Source organism: Trichosurus vulpecula, chromosome 4 (genome assembly GCF_011100635.1).
Source record: "Trichosurus vulpecula isolate mTriVul1 chromosome 4, mTriVul1.pri, whole genome shotgun sequence".
Lineage (NCBI taxonomy): Eukaryota > Metazoa > Chordata > Mammalia > Diprotodontia > Phalangeridae > Trichosurus > Trichosurus vulpecula.
The window spans coordinates 103,141,966-103,166,435 of record NC_050576.1 but is presented as its reverse complement, the minus strand read 5'-3'; the positions used below and the strand labels follow the sequence as shown (position 1 = coordinate 103,166,435).

Sequence of the window (24,470 nt, the reverse complement as noted above, 5' to 3'; positions counted from 1 at the left end):
TGCTCACATGGCCCTGGTACACAGCCTCAGTTTAAGAATTGAGGCTATAGAGGTGAGTCAATCAAGGACAAAATCAATCACTCTAAGGAATCATTAAAGATCCAGAGACATCCAAAAATTCAAGGGTAACTGTAACAACTAAAAACAGACAATGGAAGTCTGAACACACAATCACGAATACAAATAGTTTAGTAAGGAACTATATTAAACACAAAAAAGAAATAAGTAGAAAGGTTTTAGAAGGAGGATATTACTAAGTAAGAAATAGCAAAATAAAAATTCCTGATCCCAGTTTTTTTGGAGGGTGGGGGGAAGGCACAGCACAGAAAAGAGGATTAAAAGGGAAAGGAAAGGAAACAAAGAGGGCATAAAGGTGGGAATTTACAAAGGGTGCTGGATAGGAATTCATTATTTTGATTACTCTTAGAAATAATTATTGAAAGATCTTTCTTCTCAGCTCCTATAAATCTACTCAGGATATTCTGAGAAATTCAACCCAGATAAAGAAGACATGAGATTCTTAGGTCTGTACTATTATGTATCTTCATTGTATTCTGGTGGCCTAAGTCACTTCACGGAACATATCCGTAACCCTCTGTCTACTCCACGCTTCCAGCACACCTTTATGTTCCTAAACACTAGAATCTAGCATTTCTAATGCTATACAAATTCCAGTCTGACTTTTGCACTTGAAATATCCACCCTGACTCTGTAGCTGGCAGACATGGCAAATAGAACCCAAAGGAAAACTAAATAATGGCTGTGGTTAGGAAGATCCCTGCTTGATGAAGTTTATTCAGCTATTTAGTAAAGAACAGATATAGGGAAACTGCAAAAATGGAAGAGAGGAGAGCAAAAAAAAGAAGGTAAGATCCTTGAGTTGGCAACAGGCTGTGTAGTAAGCATGATGCACATTCCCTATTGCCATTTTCCATAAACGGAATACAGACTGTTCCAATGAGGAATGTGCTATCTGAGGAAGCAGAGGTCAAGGCTTTGTGACTATGTGCATTGGAAAGAAAAGGAAAATTGTCAAATGCAGTAATACAAAGGAGAAAAATAGGAGGCAAGCCTACAGCATAGCTCTCTGGAGAGCTGCTTATCCAACCCTAGAAACATATCCTACTGGGAATTTAGTGTAATGAGCTGGAAAGATTAAAAAAAAAAAGAATTGAGGAAGGAGAGTTCAGTAGGCTAGAGGGTGAATTCTATCAAACAGAAACAGGAGCCCTGAAGAGACAAAGAGACAAGGGTGAAAATTGGGACTTTCAAAAGTTGGTTATACGACAACGTGAACTTTCTGAGATAAAAATTTGAACGTGTGACTGGTTTACCCTTAGCACAAGCATTTTATATCAAATTCGCTTATCCTCTGTTTATAGGTCTCATGAATGAATGAGGGATTGGCAAAACTTAGCCTGTAATCCTGTGAAGCCTAAAGATTGTCTTCTAGCAGCATCCTACTTATTTCTCTGTGGAGATTCGGGAGGTTTTCTTAAGATGATACATACTCAAAGTAAACTGTATCAATTCGACAGCCTATGGTACAATTTGTGAGGCTCAGGATGCATGTTCGCTATATGTAGAAAGGTGAATGTTTCTGTTGTAAGTTGTCCACTGTTGGAGATCTTTAAGTGGAGAGTAGATGCCCATTTATTTGGGATGTTATAGAAGGGATTCTTGCAAAGGTAAGAGAAAGACTAGCTAACCTTGGAGGTCTCTTTCAATTCCTAGATTCTATGGTTTTTAGCATATTTAATCTTCCAACCTCTGCTGTAAGAACCAAGGATGATACTCATCTGACAAGTAAAAACAGTTTTCTCAGTGAATTCCCTGTTAGGCTTCCAACTGTTTGGAGATGCAGACTTTATTTCATAGGTCCTTGCTCATACCACTGAAGTATTTTGAAGTGAGGTACCATCTTCTTTCACAAACACATTGTTTTTCTTGGAGTTTGAAAGTACCTTTCATCAAAAGAGCTCAAAGCACTTCAAAATGCAAATTAAATAAGTAGAACTGGGGACCATTAGCCTCATCATCTATATCTGGGACACTTAGCATCCACATAACAGAATCTGGCTCTGGCTCACTGAGATGTATTACTTCAATCTTAATAAGATTAATAAGAGTTGGACAGAGTAGAGCATTTAAATGGAAACTTTAGGCTAATGAAGCCCAGAGAGGTTAGGTGATTTCCTCAAGGTCAAGCAGCGAGTTAGTTATTCATTTCAGAGCAGAACCATGAGTTCCTGATTCCTTGTTCATGCTCAAAGGGGTATTTGCTTTTTTAATTTTTTAAGGGTGTGTGTGGGAGGAAAAAGACAGATGGAGGTATTCTCCTGAGACAGAAACCACTCTTCTAAAACCTAATTTGTTTTTAAGAAAAGGAAACCATTCCTGCTTAACTCAAAGTCTATCATCTCTGGAGAATGTTTTTCCAAAGTTCAGTTCAATTGTTTCACTAATGCACTCTGGTGAAACTTCCTGGGTTAAGGCCATTTGGGCTCACTTGTTGACAAAATTTTGCTTATCCTCAACTAAGTCTCCTATCTGAAAAATTTCCATAACCAAATGCAGGAAATGCAGCAAGGAAAGAGAGAGGAAGAGAGAAAGAACCCAACGATGGCTCTCTCATCACCGTCTTATCTACTATCTTAATCCAGAAGACCTTTTATAATACATTCTCTTCTAGGATGGGGGAAAATGTGATTAATTTATTTTCTAATATTCTAACAGAAGCAGACAAAGAATGCAGGCCTATCATCTGTTCTGCAGAGGGGGAAAAAGCAGAACTGTGGAGTAAGAACTGTGTAGGGAGGAGGAGCTTAAAGGGCAGAATCAAACCAGCAGTGCCATTTGTAATCTAATGAGATGGCTGGTCTGCTCTGCTCAAGCCTGTGCAAGAAAATAAATGGTAAACTGATTTGGAGCTAAGCCTGCAAAGCAAACTGCAATTAACAAGAGGCTCACAATACTGTTAAGTAAAGAGAATCCATCAAAGTCATAAGTGGCTGATGAGCCATAAAGAGACAATGAAATTCCGTAGATGGCTGAGGGCCATTCTTTTGTGTAACTTTTAGTACCCTTTTGATGCAACCCTGCAACCAAAATCTTATTCCTTCTGGTAGAATGGGAAAAGCAACTTGTTAGTCAGTCAACAAGCATTATTAAGCACCTACTATGTGCCAGCCACTAAGTGCTAAGTAAGCACTGGGGATACAAATAGAGATTAAGTCTCAAGAAGCTCACAGTTTAATGAGGGAGACATTGAAAACAACTTCTGAAAGAGCTTCATCTACCAGGCAGAATTTGGTCTGGCCTCTTCTGAAAATGAATGTCCCATGCTCAAATTTCCACTTCTGAAATGAGCTCTATCACTGTGATGAGGAAGACTGTGAAGTAGGGAGATCAGAGGGCTACTCATAGAACCCCCATGTCAGGAGGGAGCCCAGGCAGCCCTCCCTCATCTCCCACCCAGCTGCACTCCTGTGGACTTCTCCAGGTACCTCCCACTCCATTCCCCACCATGGCAGCATCTCAATTTCTTTTGGTGGCAGCAGGGACTGTCTTTTATCTATCTTTGCATCCCCAGGACTTAGCACAGTGCCTAGCATTTAGCAGGTGCTTATTACTGATTGACTAAAGCAATGAGTTTGACTTCTCCTCCCTACTGAAAATCTAGTCAAAATTAAGCCACCAAGCATTTACTGAGTATGCTCAAGGCCTGATTCTAGGTGCTAAAGAGTATCCAAAGAAGGAGAAGGCAGGTTTCCTGTCTTCAAGGAGCTTCTAGTTAGGTACTAACAATCTATTTCAGCAGGAAAGCCAGGTGTTTAGAAGTGAAAATCTCCTTTTTCCTTCCCTTTTTTTGTGTGTCCCTTCCCTACCTCCAAAGAAGTTCTCCTCATATTCAGGAGAAAGCTGACAAAGCAAAAAGACTAACAAGGTAAATGTCCTTCAGACTTATGAATTCAAATGACAACCCAGCAATTATAGTGAATGATGGCAATTAGCAGCTTTCTGACAGGCACCCTTGCAGGGATCTATAAATCTTAAATGTAAAGCTTCACAGAATCCTTGGTTTACCTAGCCAATATGCTGCAGTTTCAGCCTGGCTAGAAGAGAGATCTTTGGGAGGGTGAAGAGGGAAGAGAGCAGATGAAGGAAACAGATATTGTGGCACTGAGGGGCCACTCCTGATTTTTCTCCTCAAAGGGTAATGAGTCAGAACAGAACAGAGAGATTTCATCTAAAATGACATGAAGGCTATTGTCATAAAGAACACACAGCAGCAGCACCCATGCCACACACATACAAAGCTTTAGAGCATGTTTCTGGCCTCGAATAGCATGACCAAAACTCATTAAAGTTTTCCCAAATGTGAACAAATGCCAAGTAACCACCTTGACAGCCAACTTCACCTTTCCTTCCTCCAAACTGTCAGCAATTCAGTTAGCAGAGAGAATTGGAAAGATGCTCAGTTACTAGGATAAAAGAAAAGTGAAATGTTGGCAAGCAATCTCTAACTCTACAACCTACAGCATGTAAGCCAAAGGTGGCATGTGGGCTGATACTCAGTGGCACATGGGGTGAGCACTACTACAATGCTCTCTTCCCTGCCTATTTTGATAGCCGATAGTTACAGAATTGGTTCAATTATCCCATGTGACTAGAGAGTATCAGAGTGTGACCATCCCGTCTCTTGTCCCTCCATTTAACAAGTCACATATAGTCTATTCTTCTTCCTCCCCAAGGGTCAGCAGGAAGTCACCACAGATCACCCCATGCCAGAAGAACGAGGTCCCCAAGCTGGCACAACATTTCTGAAACACTTCTGACCTGGTTCTAAACGAAGCCTCTTTTTGAGCTCAAAATTTCTTATGTAGTAGTGTCATTCAAAAATATGTTGTTTTCATTTTTAAAATTTCATCACCTGGAATAATTTTGGAAATGTAAGCTAGTGCTGAAAGCATCATAGCTCTGGTAAAAATTCTGTCTTAATTTGTCAAGGTACTCAAATGCCTTTTAAAAATGTCTTTATCTCTTACGTTCTGCTGTGCACATGACATGCTTTTTTCTTTTTTTTTTCTTATTTTGTATTTAAGTTTCAATATTTAAGTTTATAATGTTTCTTTTTCTTTTCTTATTGTATATTTAAGTTTTAGTAATAAAAATGTCTTTATCTTTTCCTTCATTCAACAGAATGTACCTTCAAGCAGACACACTAGCAAGTCAAGTCAAGAAGCATTTATTAAGCATCATCTATGTGCCAAGCACTGCGTCAAGCACTGAGGACACAAAGAAAGGCAAGAGGCTTGTGGGGCTCACAGTCTAATGGGGAAGACAATATATAAACAATTATGTACAAAAAAGAGACACACAGGTTAAGCTGGAGATAGTCTCAGAGGGAAGGCCCTAGCATTCAGAGGATTTAAGAAAGGCTTCCTGTAGAAAGTGGAATTTTAGCTGAGACCTAAAGGAAGCCAGAGAAGACCAGAGGCAGAGATGAGGAGGGAGGGCATGCCAGCACAGAGGAGAGCCAGGGAAAAGGCACTTGTGGAGGGTGGAGGGTCTTGTGTGAGTAGCAGCAAGGTCAGTGTCACTAGATCACAAGTACTTGGAGGGGAGTAAAGTGTAAGAAGACTAGAAAGGCAGGAGGGGGCCAGGTTATGAAGGGCTTTAAAAACCAGAGGATTTTACATTTGTATCTATATTTATTTACACATATATTTATATATATTTTATATTTGATCCTAGATGTGTGGAAGGGTGTGTGTGTGTGTGTGTGTGTGTGTGTGCGCGCGCGCGCGCGCGTGCGTGTGTATGCACACATGCACACTTGTGCGATAAGATGCTGAGATGGTCATAAACTTTAGCAAGATCAGTTTGAAAGCTGAGTGGAAGATGGACTGAAGTGGGAAGAGATGAGGCAGGGACACCAACCAGAACACTACTGCAATAATCCAGGGGTGGACTGATGAGGGATAGCATGAGGGTGGTGGATAGCACTGTCAGAGGTAAGGAGGGGGCATATGGGGAGATCTGTGAAGGTAAAAACAAGAGGCCTTGGCAAGAGACTAGATATTAAAGGTGAGACAGACAAGTTTAGGCTGTGAAACAATGCAAAATATTTTTAAAATTATTTCCTTCTTTAAAAGTTTTTAAGTTGGGCACATTTGTATAAACATTCATGAGCCATAAATGAATATTCCATTTGGCTATTAAAAACACAGACACACAGAGTTTATATACTGATGACATCATTTCACTAAATAGCTATAAATCTTACTCTTCTACTTTGGTGAATCCCAAACTGCTACATAGATCATTAATACTGCTGCATAGATAACTAATATGTAACCAGATACTCATTTTTACCATTGACATTCCACCATTTCAACCTTGCCAAAAAGCAACCCTTTTTAATGTCTCAAGCCCAGCTGTCTCACTGGTGGCAAAACTGGACTTGTCTGGTGGAAGTTTATCAGACATGCTAATACAGTTATTTCCTCTGAGGGCATGGAATATTCCACACCCTATTTGCTGCCTGAATAACTTATCAGAACCTCAACACTGGCCAAACCCACACTGTCATTAAGTCTCTTCAGGGGTGCTGACAACATAAGAAATTATAGCTCTTAAAATCAAACAAACTCTTAAATTCAGATTGAAAGGGGAATAGTTATTGCTAAAGGCCTGCTTCATTAAGGTTTCTGCTGGGCTACTTTAATAAAATAACTCCACTTCTTTGTAAACAAATTTGTTAAATTGTCATCATGGTAACAGTAGAACAGAAATGTTCAAAGCTGGAGAAGGTTATGACTTCTTTTCTTAAGAACACCCTCCTAAACACAGCAAAATGGACTCATTTCTGTCTCAAGGTGGCCTAGGAGAGGTTATTTGTCACAGGAAGCCAAGTAGTTGGAGGCCTGAGACAGGAAAAGTCAAGAGAAAGGAGGTCAAGAAACAAAGCTATACTATCTTTAAGAGATCAATCTTTTTATCTCCAGATAATGAGACGACACCAAACAGTTATTCTGGAGTCCAGCTTATATAATGTTTATTCATTTTGATTCTTTACTGGAGGAACTGCTTTGTGTAACAATCAACTGAAACTATGAAGTGTGTTAGGGCCTCCTATCAGGTAAATTGGAGCTTTGGTTATGTGGCTTTTCTTAGTAACCACAAATCAGACAAGCCTTTAAAAGGAATATGTCAAAAAACAACTTTATTCTTACAGTGGTTTACAGAGCTCATGGCTAGAATGAGGCACAAGTATGACCCATATATAGAAAATCAGAACATGCTGGGGTATTTTAAGAAACTTACTGTCCAAGGCAGAGTGAGTCTATGGAGAGAGGAATGACCTTTCTGGGCCAATGCGGAGTCAAGAAGCACAGAAGCTTGTTCGTTGCCCCTGGCTGGATTGCAGCTTCCCCCCAATAAGCTGGTCTGGGGCATTTCTCAGCCTTTCTCAGACCCCACTGTTCATTGTCCTTTACTGTAGTCCCTACCTAAATCCCAAGCAGGCTGGCTCCAGCATGGGGAGTCTCTGCTGCCCCTGAGAAGCTGCTTCCAGAGGGACTGTTAAAAAGAGTCATTGCTTACTCCATCTATTCTTACCCTGCACATCATTAAAAGTCTGATCATTTTAGCCAATGTCTCCAACTTTTCCCAAGAGTCGTCTTTTTTGGAGAGAGCCTGGGCTCATCTCTCCCTGGAGCATTACTGACTGATCTGTTTAAGGCTAAAAAAAAAAAACAAGGCCACTGTTTTGGGATCTATTCCCTCTATTTACTAGCAAGAAAAGTTGGCACTTTTAAAAAAGACCATGACAGTTACAGGAGAAATAAGACTTCACCAAAAACAACTTAAACAAACCACGTCCCCTTAACGAGTCTCAGCTTGAGCCTCACTTGCCCTTGTCTCTTTGCTCAGTGAAGCTATTTCCCTATCTCAACAGTGAAGACTGTGGCTCGGACATACCTTACCATATTAGGCAACCAGGCCGAGGCAAACACAAAACAGACCCAGAATTTACCTAAAAGAAAGAGTGCAGGCAAAGATGTTTTCCAAAGTGAGAGGGTTGCTAGGAAATAACTAGGTGTGCTTTAGAGGGAAAGAGGCACTCGTAGAAAATGCTGCTGCTGAGGAAAAGGAAAAGAATCCAGACTCAGAAGACTGGCAGAGAAAGTTCCACGGCTTGGAGGAAATCAGGATGAAGACTTACTTAGGGAAATGCTGTAGAATAGAAGGGACCTGAAAAGCTGCAGCTCTCAGACCATTGTGTAGTACAGCACTGGAGTCAGAGAACTTTGAATCCCAGCTCCACTACTGAATGTAGGACTTTGAGCAAGTCATGTAATCTAAGTTTTCCCATCTGTAAAATGAAGGATTAGGACTAGAGTGGGGAATGGGGAGAAAGTAACATAGGTAGGACCAGAAAAGACTGAAAATTTGGCTAGCAGGGCAGACCTTTCATTTGGTCACATACCCAAAAGAGTCCTGGGGAAAAGCAGAATCGTTCAGGCCTTGTTATTTCTCTGTACTATCTTGACAGGTAATTTAAGACCTCAATGAAAAACCATCAAGACTCCTAACGTAGCCATCAAATAAAGGCATATGGAAATGAGAGACTGTCGCTCTGACTCCCCACATGCGCCATTTTACAAGCAAGACTATATAATCTAGGTGAAAGGGCAGTGGACTGAAGAAGTCAGAAAACCTGGATTTGAGTACTAGCTCTGCTATCTGTGACCACTTTTTTGTTGTTGCAAGGGGTTATTCACTTAAGGCCACTTAAACTCTACTAATTTTAAGACTACATAATTATAGATCTGTAGTTAGAAGGGGCACCAGAAGCCATCTAATCCCACCTCTTCATCTTAGGCGAGGGAAATTAAGTGACTTACCCAAAGTCATGCAGACAGGAGGCATCAGAAGCAGGATTTAAGCCCAGGTCTTCTGACTCTAGAACTAATATTCTTTCTACTGTACCATGCTACTTCCTTAGTTTTCCAATCTGTCAAATGGGAGTGATGATACATGCCTTTCCTGCCTCACAGGACTGTTATACAGAAAATGCTCTGTATGTTCTAAAAGTGCTATGTAAATATAGGTTATTATGAAAAAATATCCAAGAAGTCAAAATCCAAGGTCAGTGGAACCCTAAGTACTTTCATCCTCATGACAAGATGAAGAACCAGGCATTCTAGTTTTATAAAATATCTGAATAGATTACAGACATTGCCAACAAAATGACAGAGAGGTGGTGGACTAATAGGCAGAATTAAATACACACATTTGGACGTGGTCGATGTGGGAATTAATTTTGTTTGGCTATACTTGTTTGTTACAGGGATTTCATATTTCTTTTTTCTGGGTGGGGGATGTAAGTGAAAGAAAAAAATGCTTAACAATTGAAAAAATATATAACTGTTAAAAAATATTGTCTAGGAGATGGGAAAGATGGTATTGCAAAGAAGTCACGACTGGGTGACTTGTCATGGGAAAACAAAAATGATCACCAGTCATTCAGCTGACAGAAATAGAAAGACTGGACAGACAGAGATTAGTGAGTTTGGTAACATTAATACAGTTAACATATCCTTTTTATGCACCTGTCCTTATATACTAATCTATTTTATGTGGATTTACTCTTATTTTCTCCTTGTAAATAACCCCTTGCAACAACAAAAAAGTAATTAGTGCTTAACTAAAATGAAATCTATATATAAAACACAAGAAAAGTATGAAGTCTCAGATGATAGCAGAAAAGGGAGTTTAGTTGGTCATGGGGAAAATGTTACTATCATGTAGTACTATCATGGAGCCTGCCATTCTATGTATCTAGGAGGTAGATAGGACTTGGGAGTACTGACTAGAGATAAGGGCTTTCAAAGGAAGTACCTTCTTGACTAAAATGGCAGCACTCGTGTTCCAAGCTGAAATAGAACTAAAGATAAATAGGCAAGGCAAGAGGAACAAAGAAGAGAAACCACTTAAAAACATTTGCAGCTACAGTTTAATCAATAGAATCCCTCTGATGCTGCAGGAGCACAGTCTCATTACACCCTTGGACTTCAAAGGCAGTCTGGACATGGTCTGTGGAGCAGAAGGCAGCAGGGGATGAATATTTCACAAGGTGCTGAACAATGCTCAGGGACACTGAGCTCCCTGACATTCCTTGTGTCTCTTGTGTAGAGAGGATTACCAGATCTTGTCGGTACCATTCCATAATACATCAAGGTCAAAAGTTGTAAAGGGCTGTTTAGCTGATTTAGAAAGATGGGATGAGGGGAGTGATGACTAAAAACAGAGAGGGAAAAATCTCATCTAGAGCCAAGTTCAAGGACTGAAGACAAGTTGGCAGAGGGGAAGCAAAAGTGAAATTTCATGAATATGTTTATCTTCTATTCTTATGACTTACTCAGTTTTATGAAATTACTCTGGGAAGTAAAACAAGAATACTAAAAAAATTAGTAGGAAATAGGTCCACTGAGTCAAAGATACCAATCTAACTTGATACCTGATTTGTTGACTTATGAATTGCAAGAGTATTAAAAGTCTAATATCCTATACCATGTAGAGGGAAACCACCCTGTTGATGGTTTTAAGTCTTCACAAAAATATTTCAGCGACCAGTCAGTTCCAATTATGTATTACTTTTCCCTCAAAACTACTTCTTAGAACCAAGTTTTATTTTCTTTCATCCAGTTTGAATTTTAAACACTTTTAGTACTCATATTTTTTGAAATGTGTTTTTCCTGAAGGGTCTTTCCCACATCAACTTGTGACTTAAGCTCAGGATCCATTTGGATTCAAGAAGGACAGGTGCCCTGGATATCAACGAAAAGATAAATTCTTTGCCAATACCTTTGTTCTATATAATGTGTTAATTTGGAGAGTGTTAGCAGCCCAGAGATAAGCAAAGGGATACATTAGTTCCCTTTGAGGTCCTGTTTTGAGCCTTTGTAGCTGACTTGTTCTGGGCAGGATGCTGATTTTTAGACTTTGCCCAGGTCTAGGACTACAAGGATTTGCCTAAAAGCAACAGGAATTCCAAAAATAGAAAATAACCATCTTCTTGACTAACGCAGAAGATGCTAAGTTTTTAACACACATAATTCTCAACCTCCCTCAAAAAGAGCAAGAAAATACTGATGCCCAATGGATCTCAACCTAAGGAAGCTTTCCCATTTACCAAACATACCTGGTAACCGACTTTCAAGAAAGGTATTCTTGGGGAGAAAATACTGATATCCAATTGCTGAGCAATTTCAAAGGCACCTAGGTAGCACAGTAGATAAAGTAATGGGCTAGAGCAAGGAAGATGAGTTCCAGTTCAGCCTCTGACAGCGACCAGCTGTATGACCCTGGCCAAGCTGCTCTGCCTGCTTCCGTTTCCTTTACTGTACAATGTGTCTCCCAGGGTTGTTGCAAGGATCAAATGACATAATTCTAGCACAGTGCTTATCAAAGTGTCTGGCACAAAGTAAGTTCTATATGAATACTAACTACTCTTTTTCCTCTGATGATGATGATGATAAAATCAAATAATATTAGAGACTACGATAAAATGTGAATTCTAATTTAGGATCTGGGTCCTTAAATCTAAATAAAAAGGGAAGGGTAGCAGAGTAGAAAGATCACTGGACTGGACATCTGGAGGCCTGAGTTCTAACAGTGCCAATAATATAATAGCTCACATTTTAGAGCGCTTCAAGGTTGGCAGAACACTTAACATGCATCATTTATCTAGTCCTTACAACAAGCCTATGAGGTAGGTGCTACTGCTTTTCCCATGCTGCACATAAAGTAATTAAGGCCCAGAGTCATAGGCATCTTGTACAAGATTCAAATCCTGTTTTCGGGACTCCAAGTCCACTGCACTATCCCCTTCCCTAAATGAGCTGCTGCCTTCTCCTCTTGGCTCTTCTACTGGTGAGGTGTATGACTGGGGGAAGTGACTTAAGCTTCTGGGCTTGGTTTCCCCAATTGCAAAGAAGGAAGGGTCAGATGGGGTGATCGCCAAAGTCCTATGGAACTCTAACAATTTATAAGCTAGAAAACAGTCCGATATCTCCTGCTAGTAATGCTCTTCAGCAATTCCTTTGAAATAAAAGCAGGCTGACCTCCACTAAGTTCCCTAGGGTTACCTTTCTACACTTAGCAGCATCATTTCTCTTAAGCATGTATGCCCTCTAGTGAGGAATTCAAGTATAAAAGCTACACTGGCTCTAGGAATGGTATGCACAAAGGAGTAAATCCTTAAAGTGGGGAAAAAAGGCAGAAATAGCACAAACTTTTCTCAAAGAAATTTTTTTAAAACGGTCAGAGTGGTAGATAAGAAAAAACAGGGAAGATCCAAACAGCTGCCTTTTGGAAGTGTGTTTAAGGCTGTATCTACACTATATACTAAGATATCGGACACTGGAACAAGTCTCCTGATTTCTTTAGCACTGATGGAGGAAACACTACAAATGAAATTCAAGTTTTATCCCTACATTTTCACACGTAATTGGGACCTAGTTTCTATTTTTACCAAATCTGACTCAGGAAGAGTTTTGACCAGTGGAAACTGCCTTGCCACATATGAATTGTTAATGTAGACAATAAAGTCAAATTGCTGTGCAAAACAGCTTTCATCAAAGAGTCAACACTTTCTAGAAAAAATGTGCCTCTTCAGTAAGCAGTCCAAGGTTTTCCGAATGGGGACAGGTTTAGAGGAGAACTATGTGCTTTCCTGAGTTTGAACAAAGCCCAGCTCTCCATAGCAACAGGCTATAATATCTACAGTAAGTAAAACATGATTGTAGTCCTGCCCATTCTGAGTTTGGTAATTTATTGATAACAACAAGCAGTAACACTGTCATCCATGAAGGGGCTCTGGAGTAGGGGCAAAGTTGAAAAATGGTAACATCAAACAAACATTGAACAGAACTGATGACCAGCAGAATTACTATGTAGAGGATATAAATCAGTTACTCTCCACTTTAAGAGCAAATGAAAGAATGGGCTTAAATTATGCCTTAGGGATACAGGTAAGTTACAAAGAGGACTTCTGATGTTGCTACAGCAAAAAATGCGTGATAGGTTGCAACTGTTTTCTGGAGAACTTCTAAAATAGGGGAAACCTCCAAATGCATAATATGGTGATGTTGGGTCTAACCCTGCCTAGGTACAGAGGATTAAGGTTATGAATGCAGGCAGGCAGGCAAGAAGGAAGGCAAGAAGGAAGGAAAGAAGGAAAGAAGGATGGAAATAAGGAAGGAAGGGAGGAAAGAAGGATGGAAATAAGGAAGGAAGGGAGGGAGGGAGGAAGGATGGATGAAAATAAGGAAGAATGGATAGAAATAAGGAAGGAAGGAAGAATGCATAGAAATAAGGATGGATGGAAAGAAGGAAGGAAGGAAAGAAGGATGGAAATAAGGAAGGAAGGGAGGGAGGGAGGAAGGATGGATGAAAATAAGGAAGGAAGGAAAGAAGGTAGGAAGGAAGGAAGGATGCAAAGAAATAAGGAAAGAAGGATGGATGGAAAGAAGGAAGGAAGGAAGGAAAGAAAGTAGGAAGGAACACCTACTGTGTGATTCCAGTCCCCGCATTCCATCCACTTTGCCAACTAGCGGCTTTAATGAAAATAAGCAATCTCAATACCCAGGCCAGGGAAAGGGAAAGGGAATTGTGTTTACCTCAATAGCAGCTATAGTTTCACTGAATTAAAAACAGATCTGAGGGGAAAGAACAATGCCCATTTTGATCCGCCAAAGGGACATTTTCATCCAAGTCCAGCACTCTGTATGCCTGGCTGCCAGGTTTTTCTTTTTCCTGACAGAACAGAGCTGGGGAGCTGCCACTTTGATGGATGGACATGCAATAAGGGAGAGTGAGCAGTTTTAAGATGCTGCCAGCCACTTGTCTTAGAGCAGAACTGCGGTAATTTAGATTGGGCTGTGACCAGGCATGCAGGCTGGTACTGAGTGGTCTCACACTTGCCAGTATTGGAAGGGAGGGGAAATGGGAGTAGGAGAACCAATAATTAATACTTGCACTACAATACACTGGCTCAAATAGAGGGGCTAAAAAAAATTCTTACGGTACTTTTTTTCTCTCTGCTGATCCAACAACAGCTTTAACTTCTGCATCATTTGTGGAGATTAATTCTCTAAGACTTGGACCATGTTCATTCTCACATATCATAATACTGGCACCTAAAGGTTAATAACTGAGAGACTATTCTAATCAATTTGAACTTCCCTCAAAAGGCATATGGGGTAAATATTTGGCATTTGTTGGCAGGTGCTCCAGGAAACTGGGTAAGTGGATTCTTTTTCAAGTTGTCAAGTAACTTTTACTCTAGTCCTTGAAGACACCAGCTTGTCTTCACTAGTTAGATCTACTCTTTAGTTTTTCGTAAATGGACTTAAAGTGAGATGTCTCAAGGCATTACCTTATCCAGTTTTTCTCAATTCTGCTTATGTGGAGCTCCAGGCTAAGACACCTTGAAATACTTATAATATACTACCTGGAGGTACTTCTAATGCCAAGAAATACAGAAAGGTTTAAAAAAACCTGAATGCCACTGAAAAAAGATTTGTTCCATGACACCAAATCCTCCATCCATTGAATTGAACTAAATTCATTCTCAATTCTCTTCATGGACTTAGCACCCTAGAGAGTCTGGTGCCATTCAGTTCTGTCACTCTGTTAGGGTGACATAACTTTTCCCAGAAAAATTTCCAATACTTCGCCCACATTTCCTTCCTCTACCCACACCTCAGGTGTGGAGGTGGCATTGGAGGTGGCTTTTTGGAATTTCAGCTCAAATACAGAAGTAAAAGTGATAAAACATTTGCTCCACTTGCTCCTTCATTTGCTGGAGTTGACTCAGTTGCTGATTTTCTATGTGATATTCTAAAGCACTTCTGGGACTATGATTTGGTTGTGAAAACCAACAACAAAGATAAAGAGCAACAAACCTCCATTATATACTATTTTCCATAACAAAGAACTTGTGTGGCAGTCTTTAAATCTTTTAGCCAACATACAAATCCTTCTTTTTGCAAAGAATGACTGTAAGAACAATATATTTCATTCTCCATTATCCTCAAGAAAATTATACCCTTTGTGGTTTATGTGGAGTGAGCTGGGGTTTTCCCTGTCCTCTAACCAGCTAGGGATCTCCAGGTCTCTAACTATAGTGTCAGAAGGGCTTGTTTCTTGGGTGTCTGATTATATTCTAAAGACACAGTGCACGCTGATTCCTCAACTATGCCACAGGACCAAGAAAGGAAAGTGTTTAAACATGGTCCATTTTATTGGAGCGTATATCTATTTTCAAAATGACTTTGCAATCATTCATGCTTTTTTTCCCTCATTATCTATGAATGGCTCTGGAGATATCTGATGCTTTACATTATCCATGTTTCTTCCTCTTCATTGGTACAGATAAACAGGAACTGACCACATTACTTTTCTTCCAAAGAGTTAAAAGAATTTCCCATAATCTTCTAATACCTCTTTGAGAAAGAGAGAAGACAGGTCTTATCAGACTGTTGTTGAAGAACATAAATCTAATTCAAGGTCATAGCTTTGGAGATCTTCCTAAGAACACAGGATAACTAATAAATTATGCCTCTTAGTGGAATGACTGTTTCCAAACCCCCACAGATAGCTAACTTGAACCCAGACATCTTCATTAGCCAACTAGGCTACATGAGATCTGTTGCTCCCTCCATTACAACTCCATGCATGCAAGCAGAGCTGACCCTAGAGGGATATGTCTCACTGGCCTTTCACTTACCCATGCCTCTTTCATGTCTTCTGTGACATCTTCGTCTCCCTGAAAAGAGAGGAGAGAGAGAGAGGCCAGTCACTGTCACAGCACCTGTGGCAGCCACAAAGTCAGTTCCCACCACTTACCCTCCCAGTGTTTCAAGCCAGAAGCTGCTTGATGGGCACCAAAAGGTGACTGCCAAGTGATGCTTTGATGCCGCTGCTCCCTTTCAATGGGCATCATAGGTTGAAAGCTAAGGAATATTAACTGCAGATCAACACTTTAAATGAATTTTGTGTAAACAAGAGGTCTTATCAATCAAACCATCTACTAACAAAGAGAAGCAACTTTCCTCTTCCTAGTTTCACTTTATATCACCTTTGGAAAAACTAAGAACTGCATGAGCATTATCATTTATAAGGGGCTTTCTCACAACAGCCTTGCAAATTAGGTAGAGCAAATAATTCTATAAATGAGGAGACTGAGGCTCAAAAGTTCAATGATTTTCACAGCTACAGAGGTAGCAACTGCCAGAACTCAGGTCTTCTGACTCCCCAGTCCAATTCTCTTTCCCCTACACTGCACTTTCAAAACAAGTAAAGATCTCTACCAAGAGAATAGCTTATAATAGATGACTATTTTACTACCCTCATCATCTTGTCTATGAATGGACTGACATTTTCAAGTTATCCATGATAATTAGGAGTCATAGTCCATGCTGATTCCTCAGCTATGCCACAAGACCAAGAAAGGAAAGTGTTTAAACACAGTCCCTTTTATTGGAGCATATATCTATTTTCAAAATGACTTTGCAATCATCCATGCTTTTTTTCCCCCGATTATCTATGCATTATAGTAGTAATGGAGTATAAAGGGCTTTAAAGAGTATAAAGGTAAACTGAGTTTGACTTCTGACTCCACCACAATCTGTGTGATGTTAGAGGCAAGTACTTCACTTATCAAAGGCCTCTGTTTTCTCAGCTGTAAACTGAGGGGGTCAGACCAGATGATCTCTAGGTTCTGTTCCAGTTCTAACAGTCTATGATTCCATAAATATTTGAGTTGATTGTATTCACGTGAGTGTGTGCTTATGTGGTCCCTTCCTTTTGCCCATCAAAAGTTCCTCATGGCCTTGTATTTGCTTACAATATTTAATACAGAGTTCTGTATACATAAATGTGGTTTCCTGAGTGTGTGTAGTGTAAGGGAGAGGGAAGGGAATAAGCATTTATGTCTCTATCAGGCACTGTGCTGAACACCCTAAAAATAGTATCTCATTTGATCCTCACAAAAACCTTACAAAGTTTTTATTACCTATGATTATCCCCATTTTACAGTTGAGGAAACTGAGGCAAACAGTGGTTAAGTGATTTGCCCAGGGTCTCACAGCTAGTAAGTGTCTGAGGCCACATTTAAACTCAGGTCTTCCTGACTCCAGGCCTAAAGCTCTGTCCACTGTGCTATTTAGCGGTCTGGTCCAGCAGAAAGAGCACTAGTCTTGGAGTTAGAAGATGTGGTTTCAGGTCCCAGCTCCAATACTTACTAGCCAAATGAACGGGGCAAGTCACTTAAACTCTTCTGAGTCTGGGTTTCTTTATCTAAAAATAGAAGTAATACCATTACACTACTCTCCCTTTTTGTGCTATTGTGAAGGAAGCACTTTATAGACCCCAAAATGACAGATAAAAGCCAGCTATTACTATTTCACTGGGTTTTTGAGGAAAGCACTTTGAAAACATTAAAGCACAATAGAAACTCCTGGGTTTGCTAATTTTATTAAACTGTGAGGGTCGTCTCTCATTTGGAGGACTGGACATTTGTGCAAGAAGCATGAATAACCCCAAAGAGAAGAAATTTGTTCATAACTAGTAGACTTCTTCCTCCCAGTTCCTACTGTTATTTTAAATGTCCAAAGGGAAAGAGGGCTGTGGACAGCTAACATCGGGTGAGTCTGATACCTCTATGGCACCAACCCCTAAATTCCCAGTACGATTATCTATAATTTTATAGCCTCAGAGGCATGATACTCTCCTTTTCTTCATGGATATTTTCTAAGTGCCAGCTGGATGTGTGGCACCAAATTGAAGCTAAACACAAAAGTCAACACCGCCTCCATTGTAGAGACCATTTATTCTGTAGAGAACACCAAGAAAACCAGTGACATAAGGTTCTCAAAGAAACACATCCACTTACATCCTTTGTCCAGAAGTTGATGCCTGTACCTCTTCGCCTTTCCTTGGGCCGGCGCCTCTCTCGGATGGATGTCTTATTAGAGGACTGGTCATCCAAATCTGGATCTTCACTCTCTAACCACCAAAAACAAAAGGTAGCACAGGTCTTTAGCACGTGGGCCTACAAGCCCTGAAGAAGGTTCACTTTAGTTTTAAAAGGTCTACATACCATTTTTTTCCATGTCTTTAGCAGTGCTTGTGGCAGTTTCTGAACTCTCAGAGTCCACACCTGAAGACCTACTTGCCCGGAGGAGATGGGATCCAATGGAAAGCAAGGGGTTTGACCCAGAAGGAGAAACTGGTGTTGTGGGTTTATTTTGCTGGGTTAGGTACCTCAGTCGTCCATAAGAAGGCTACAAATAACCCACAGGGTTGGATGTTAGAAGTAAATTCCCAACATACAAGAGTAAATTTTTTCACTGTAGATTTTTCACAAATGAGTTTCTCTAAGGCTCTTAGTAAAAATGAGAAGCTTCCTCTACCAAGGACAGATCATGCAGACTGAAAGTCAGCCCATTAACTGCCCTAAAAAAGTACACTCCCAGGATCTGCATGGTTTGTATCAACCCCATACTGAAGGCAGTCCAAGAATGTTTTTCCTGAGCACAGTAAAGGACAATTAAATTGTATCTGCCTTATTAGAAAAAGTTCTTTTGGTGAAAGAAGAAAGATGATAGGGAAGATGGTACTTTGGAGTTGGGAAAATGAGGAGAGCTAATTAATACTTAGGAAAATAAAAGGTCAATAAGTATGTGAAGTCAGATGCATGAGAACTCAAGTGCAGAGCCCAGCAGCTACATGTCAGTATTCTACCCATTTGCAAAAGCTAATTTTTTATAATTTTTTCCCAACTCTTCTTTTTCTTTCCCCTTTTGTTTCTTACCCTAATGAATAAGGCAAACAATATAGCTCTTAATTTGGTTCATTGGTAAAATCTTTGCAACAGGAGGCTGCAGCTAGAAAGAGAGGAAAAGAAGTTCCCTGCTATGACATGGGAAACATTTCACAAAGGAAGAATGCTTTTTAACAAAGTGCTACAAAGAACTGGCCAGGTCCAAACATTCAGGGCTGGAGAAAGAAATGGAAAAGTTATTTCCAATCCTAATCTATCTATTTCAGTCCAGTAGAAAAGCAGTAACCCATGAAGAATGTCTCAGCAGTGAGTGACTTTTTGTGTTCACTGGAGCAAAGGCTACTCTTTAAACTCCTGGGTTTGCTAATTTTATTAAACTGTGAAGGGCATCTCTCACTCGGAGGACTAGACATTTGTGCAAGAAGCATGGATAACCCAAAAGAGAAGAAATTTGTTCATAACTGGTAGATGTTTATCTTGCAGCTACAAAAGTTTATCCACAAAACATTGTTTCTCCACCTCCTTTTCCTTCCAGGTACAAATTCGCACCCTGTAGTGGCGGAGAGCCCAGATCAGCCTAGACCAGTTTACCTCCTCCTCCCAGCTCCTACTCCCACTCTGCTGGCTCTCTCCAGTTTCTTTCGTCAGTGCTGTGAGTGGCTCCTGTTTTTCACTGCTGCCCTCGAGTCCCTCCAGACCACTTTCAGTTTTTTCGCTTGGCTGTTCTTGAGATTGCCTTTCTGCCCGCGATCGGCTGAAAGTCCTCTCTGCTTCTTGAAGATCAGTTAGAGTGACACCCTGGGGTGGAGAGAGGGAGACCTTAGAGTCAGGGAGATAAAAGTCAGACTTTAAACCAAAGCTTTCCTGGCTTAACCGATGGAAAGTAAGGGTAGAAACAAAATTTAGATCCTTGAAGTTTAGCATCCTGCCTATTATTTCAAGTTCCAGTCCACAGATAAATCCCTCCCACATAGATGGGTGACTTTTGGCTGCTGAAAAGCAAAACTCAACTAGAATTAATAATCTCAGGCTCCTGAGGAAGGGCAAATGGCTCTTGAAATGAAGACCATTAAGCTGAGAAGGAATGACCAAACACATGGCCTTGAGGCAAAAGCACAAAGCCCAGTGTGCAAAGCATTCAGGTCTGTGTCCTAAACAGTTCAGAGTCAATACCTTGGCTCTTCCAACTCTCATTTCCAGGAAATACGTTACTATAGGGAGCTGCCTGTCACAACAGCACTTAGTTCATGGTTAGTTGCTCTCAGAACCATCATTAGAATAGCCCCAGAGATCCCGAAGGTCAGAGACATGGAGACTCCATAGCTGCCAAGGTGAGGTAGAAGCAGGAGCCTCATTTTTCTCTCAGTGAGAAAGTTAGGCCTAGGGAAGAAAAAAATTCAAACTCAAGGCAAAAACAGAAAAATGGCAGGGATGTCAAATGGAGGCTTCCTACAGCACCCAGTGTCCTCCAGAGACTTGTTAATCAATCCATAATTATTTGTTAATTATTTGTTAAGTGCCTACCATGTATGAGAAACTTTGCTAGGTTCTGGTGAAACAAATAAAACAATATGAAACCATATCTACTTGCATAGAATTTACATTCTAATGGGGAAATGACAGACACATATAACTACAAACAGAATAAATAAAAAGAGAATAAACACAAATAAATACAAGGTATTTTGAGAGGGAGAGCACTAAAAGACAGGAGGATCAGGAAAGACATCATGTAGATAATGGTCCTTCTTTCAAAATCAAAGGTGAAGAGGTGATGCATCCCAGGCATGGTGGACAGCCATTAAAGGCACAAAGATGGGAGATGGAGCTCCAAGTGTGAAGAACAAACAGAAGGCCAGTGTGTCTAGATTATGAGAAAAAAGTAATATACGTGGTATTCCAAAAACCTTAGTGCAGTTTTAAGTTATTAAAGTGATTAAAACTGCACCAAGACTTTTAGGGCATCCTATAACATAAAGCTAGAAAGAGAGGTTGGGATCAGGTTGTGAAGAGCTTTAAAAGCTAAACAAAAGAGTATATTTTAGCCTAGAAGCAATTGGGAGCCACTGGGATTTATTGAGAAGGGGCAACACATAATCAGACTTGTGTTTTAGGATTACCATTTTGGCAGCTCTGTGGAGGACACAATGGAGTGAGGAATGATCAATTAGGAAGCCAAAGCAATAGTCTAGGCAAGAGAAGACAAGGGACTGAATCAAAGTGGTAGTCATGGGAGTAGAGAGAAGAGGAAAGATTTGGGGAATGTTGCATATTGCAACAAATGGCAAGTTTCTGGCAGCTGAAATGTGGAGTAAGAGAGTGAGAAGTAAACATAATACATGGTTTTAAACTTGAGAAGCTGGCAGAATTGTGGCGCATTTGATGGAAAAATGTAAACGTGGAAGAGGAGTGGGCTTGGGGACAGAAAGAAGTTTTGTTTTGGATGTATTGAGTTTGAAAGGGGCCAAAAATCAAGGAAGAGAGTAGGTTGAATACACAGAACTGAGCATCATCTGCTTAGAAAGGATTATTAAGCCCATAGAGTTTGATGAGGTCTCCAAGCAAGTAGCTGTAGAGAGAGAAAAGGGCCCAGGACAGCCTTTGGAAACACTTCCAGTCAGGAGGGATGATATGGAAAAGTCAGAAAAGGAGATTAAGAAAGAACAGTCAGGCAGGTAGGAGAACAAGTAGAGAGAGCAAAAGAAGTCTTTAAAACTCTAAGAGCATCTCCAGGAGAAAGTGGTCAACCGTGTTAAATGCTGCAAAATGATCAAGAGGGATAAGGACTGACAAAGAGACTATCCTATTTGGCAATTAAGAGATCATGGATAATTTTGAAAAGGTCAATCTCAGCTGAGTGATTAATTCAAAAGCTAAAATGTAGAGGACTGAGAAGGGAGTGAGGAACAGCACTACAGGCAATGGGTATGAAGAGCTTTTTCTAGGAGTTTGGCTGTGAAAGAAAAGGAAAAAAAACCAGGATGATAGATTGAGGCAAAGGGAGGAGGACTGTTAAGGATTGAAGAGACTTGGATGTATTTAGAAGAAGCTACTCCTCTCCTCTAAAGTCTTCAGCTGATCCTTCTGATTCAAGGACAAACACCAACTCCTCAGCTTTGTATTTAAAGCCTCCCATAACCTAGCTTTAATCTTCCTACTTCATTTCATGCACTTTATGTCCTGCCCAGACTATTCTCTGGACTAGCATGCCATCTTCTGCCTCTAATCCTTGGAACAAGAAATTTCCCTTGCTCAGAATATACTTCCTCCTCCCCTTTACCTCTTGGAATCCTTGCTTCCTTCAAGTATCATCTCAGATACCACCTCCTCCTGAAACTCTTCTCTGACTCCCCAAGTTCCTAGAGGTCTTCCTCTCCTCAGATTATCATGTTTTTATATATCTCGTGCTCACATACTGAGGAACTACAACATTCATATTAACTCTCCCTCAAACCCCCTAACCACGTAGTTCCTTAACCTACTCATTTCCTTAAGCCACAATCTTGTCATCACCCACAAATGTACTACTTCCAAGCTCAAGAATTCCAATATCCCCTTATCTGACCATAATCTACTGGCTTTCGACCTCTCCCTCTGCCTTCCCTTACAAAACTCTACTCTTCATCCACCCATCCTTGTAGTCATCATTCTCTCCTCTTTTCTGTCTTGACCCCTTGATGAACCAGTTCAACTTAATGCTGTTCTCTTGAGTCCCTGGCTCCCTTATCATACTGCTGATTGTGCCCTGCCAAGCTTCATTCTTGGATCACTCCCGCTATCTACCACTTTCAGCCTATACACATCCTGCTGAATGTAGGTGAAGAAAACGACACAAATTACTGTCCACTACAAATTTATGTTACACACCCTCAACTGGACCCTCACTGCCACTACACAATCCTGCTTTACCTTCCTTATTAACTCACCATCCTGTTCTCCAAAGTGGCTCTTCCAAACATTTTCATCCCTTCCCAAACTTCCCATGGCTCTCCCTGCCCCCAACCTCTCAACTGAGAAACTTGCCTCATGTTTTACAGGAAGAAAAATTGAGGCCATTTGCCCCGAACTCCCTTTCCCCCTCTTCCTCATCTCATATCACTCAGATGCCTTCTGCCCCACCTCCTCCTTCACTGTTGTCATAGGGGGAGGAGGTCTTGTGCCTTACCAAGACCCACCTCCCTACCTGCACAAGTAATCTCCTTCCATCCTTCTTACTCCTCCCTCATTCCTAGACATACTGTTCTTTGATCCAGTGACACCAACTCCAGGCTGCTTTTCTCACAACACACTCCATTCTCTAGGTTCCCCGAAGCCTGGAAGGCTCTCCCTTCTTATCTTTGCCTACTGGTTTTCCTTCAAGTCAACTAAAACCCCATCTTCTACAGGAAGGTTTTCCCAACTGCCCTAATTCCAGTGCCTTCCTTCTCTTAATTGTTTCCTATTCTTCCTATCTAGAGCTCGCTGACTTTCCCATTGGACTGTGAGCCCCTCGAGGGCAGAAATGGTCATTCCCCTCCTTTTGTATCCCTAGCACTTAGAACAGTGTTTGGCACATGCTACCTTCCGAGTAGAATGTAAAGCAGGTACATAGGTTATTAAACACAAAATAAACTGAGGGCATAGAAAACTCTAACAACCGGGAGGAAGAGGATGCTAACAATAATAAGAATAACGAGCATTGATAGAGCGCCTCAAGGTTGGCAAAGCATTCAGCAAAAGTACTTCATCTGATTCACACAACAACCCTCAAAGGTAGGTGCTGCTGCTATCTCCATTTTACAATACAAGAAACTGAGGCAAACAAAGGTTAAGTGACTTGCCCAGGGTCACACAGTTACTAAGCATCTGAGACCACATTTGAACTCGGGTCTTCCTGACTCTGGTCCAGGGCTCTGATCGCTGTACCACCTTGATGCTCCTTCAGGGGAAATTTCCTGGAGACGGCACTTGAAACGAACCTCAAGAAAGGTAAAGATTCTGAGAGGCAGAGGCGGGAAGGGGTACATTCCGGCTACGGTGGACAGACTGAGCAAATGCAAGGAAGCAGGAGATGAAATACTAGGTTCTAAGAATAACTAGAAGTCCAGTCTGACTGGACTATAAAGTGTGTAAAAGAGAAGCTCATAAAATGGGCTGAAAAGGTAGGTGGTCTGGAGCCAGATTATGAAAAGCTTTAACTGCTAGGCTGAAGAACTTGCATTTTTTTTCCTTCAGCCAATAGAAGGCGAGGTATGTAGATAAACTTTAGGATGATTACACGGAAGATGAAGTGGAGAAAGGAGAGACTGAAAATATGCGAAGATCGATGGAGAGGCTATAAATATCCACCGGCTCTGAATGAAAGTGGGGGCTCTGTGACTGGAGAGAATATCTATATTATAAATTATATAGCAATATATATATATATATGATTATATATTATATATGTATAAACATTATTGTGGAGTTAGAATTACTGAGATTTGGTAAATGATCTAACATGCAAGCTGCAGGAGAAGGAAGAGTCCAACATGACTTGGGTTACTGAGAAGACCGCATGCTCTCAACAGAAAGAGGAAAAGCTTTTGGTAGTTACCTAATGCTTCTAGGACAAAATAAAAAGTCCTACATC

The 24,470-nt window shown here is 40.6% G+C and overlaps 1 protein-coding gene across 8 annotated transcripts in view; it reads right to left on the bottom strand.

Annotated features, from left to right (window-relative positions):
- Window positions 1-24,470, bottom strand: part of PPP1R12B (protein phosphatase 1 regulatory subunit 12B) — a 256,546-nt gene that overhangs the window by 79,748 nt on the left and 152,328 nt on the right. For 7 of the 8 annotated variants that reach the window (XM_036757286.1, XM_036757291.1, XM_036757288.1 and 4 more), the window contains 4 exons: window positions 19,451-19,657; window positions 18,176-18,359; window positions 17,969-18,081; window positions 15,803-15,841 (listed from right to left, as the gene is read on the bottom strand). In XM_036757286.1, coding sequence (XP_036613181.1) covers window positions 15,803-15,841; window positions 17,969-18,081; window positions 18,176-18,359; window positions 19,451-19,657 — 543 coding nt within the window. Of the gene's footprint in view, window positions 1-15,331; window positions 15,519-15,802; window positions 15,842-17,968; window positions 18,082-18,175; window positions 18,360-19,450; window positions 19,658-24,470 lie in introns of those variants that run through there. The other variant, XM_036757294.1, reaches the window with a different exon arrangement.